This window comes from Wasmannia auropunctata, unplaced genomic scaffold (assembly GCF_000956235.1).
Source record: "Wasmannia auropunctata unplaced genomic scaffold, wasmannia.A_1.0 LD308341.1, whole genome shotgun sequence".
Taxonomy (NCBI): domain Eukaryota; kingdom Metazoa; phylum Arthropoda; class Insecta; order Hymenoptera; family Formicidae; genus Wasmannia; species Wasmannia auropunctata.
Genome location: NW_012054549.1, coordinates 1 through 1,876, shown reverse-complemented (window position 1 = coordinate 1,876; position 1,876 = coordinate 1). Strand labels below are relative to the sequence as shown.

At 33.4% G+C, this 1,876-nt stretch overlaps 1 protein-coding gene across 1 annotated transcript; it reads left to right on the top strand.

Moving 5' to 3' along the window:
• Nucleotides 1–6: 6 nt before the first annotated feature.
• Nucleotides 7–1,870, top strand: LOC105461140 (vitellogenin receptor-like; the record flags this gene model as incomplete). The annotated part of the gene is made up of 7 exons (XM_011707624.1): nt 7–112; nt 199–396; nt 487–607; nt 751–942; nt 1,039–1,300; nt 1,400–1,608; nt 1,809–1,870. Coding segments are annotated over exons 1-7 (1,137 nt in total), but the record flags the coding sequence as incomplete, so codon positions are not given.
• Between the last annotated feature and the right edge of the window lie 6 nt (nt 1,871–1,876).

Below are 1,876 nucleotides of genomic sequence, written 5' to 3'. Positions count from 1 at the left end.
CTTAGGATGGCCGAAAAGCATGACTATTGATTATCCGAACGATCGTTTATATTGGGTGGATGCCAAGTTAAAGATAATCGAATCAATACGCTTAGACGGCACCGATCGAAGAGTTAGTTGTACACTTGTTTCTTTCTTGTTAATGAAATACTTTAAGATACAATTGATATTCTACAAAATTTGTAACTCAATTTGCAGCTTGTACTACATGATATAATACAGCAGCCATTTTCTTTGGCGATCTTTGAAAATAAATTGTATTGGAGCGATGAAGAATCAAAAACAATAGAGTCCTGCAATAAATTTACTGGAAAGGATTGGCAAACCTTGTATCGAATCAACGAAGAACATCAGCCTTATAGTGTGCACATCGATCACTCGGCTATAAAGCCCAAAGTATGCATCGTATTGTGATGATACATTTTTGTTACAAAAAAAATACGTTTCGAAAAGTTTGCATTATTTTCGTATTAAATTGAATTTCAGATTAACAACCCATGTCACTTCAATCCGTGTTCTGAGCTGTGCATGTTGAATCAGGATAAAGGATACACGTGCGCCTGTACTATGGATAAGGAATTAAGTGCCGACAATCATTCTTGTCGAGGTAAATTCGTCAAAGAAACGAGGAAAAACACCCAATCCTTAGAACACATTTACATATGTTGCATTAACAAAATTAGAATTTTGATATTAACGGATTCTTATTATGTATTTATTAAAAGTAAGCATGAGAATATAATTTTTCAGATGTGAAGCAAAACAAACATTTGTTAGTCGTCGCACGTCGCGGGTTTATGTTTGGTAATATGGGTAATATGTTTATAACATATTATCACCAAATGTTGGGAAAGCCGAAACTGATCACAAATACCACAATGCAATCAACACTATTACCAGCAAGAGCATTTATAACGGACGTAACGTCTGATCCGACCTCTGGTATATCAGAATTGCTATTTTATCAAAAATATTACAAGCGCTAGTCTAACAACCTGTCTTTACGTTAACTTTCTCTTATAATTGTAATTTATTTAGGCGAGGTAATTATATCATATAAGACATCAGAGACAGAAATCCTTGTACGCTACGATCCAGTCGGCAACAACTTTCGAAAGATCATGTCGATCGACTCAACTAATTTTCAAGGAATAGCATTTGATTATATTGGCAATAACTTGTACATGACAAACGCGCACAACAATACTATCATGGTACGCAACATGAAAACCGAGGCAATGACGGAGTTTTATTTTAAGGATTTAACTCCTCAATATGTTACATTGGTGCCTGAAGAAAGGTATGGCGAGAATTGGTTACACACTTACGAAATGATTATCAGTCTTTGTTAACAAAACAATAATAATATAAAATATTACATATTATATGTATATTGTAGCAAGATGTACGTAGTGTTCCAAAGAAATTACCATTTTTCAACAAACGGTTATGTCTTATATGAAATGAATATGAATGGACTTGGCGAAAGAAAGCTAATTAGGGACAACATGACAGCAAGGATAGCAATGTGCTACGATAGAGATAGTAAAACACTTTTTGTGAGTGAAGAACTGGCTGGTCGTATCTTGTCGTATTCGGTCGCTGAAGGTTTGCGTTCTTTACTTTTACAAACGTTTGAGTTTTGAAAGATTTCGTTTCACAGATCTTTGAAACATTTGAAATATATTATTAAATTAATAGATTAAATTTTAGTATAAAAATATATTATATTAATTTATACAATATTTTATTACAAAAAATGCATTTGTATAAATATCGTGAAAGTATATCAAACAACGTATTTTTAGGTATCCGTATCCTTGGTACTGGATTGAAACCTGCAAGTCTTGCTGTCGCTGGCGACAATATTTTTTGG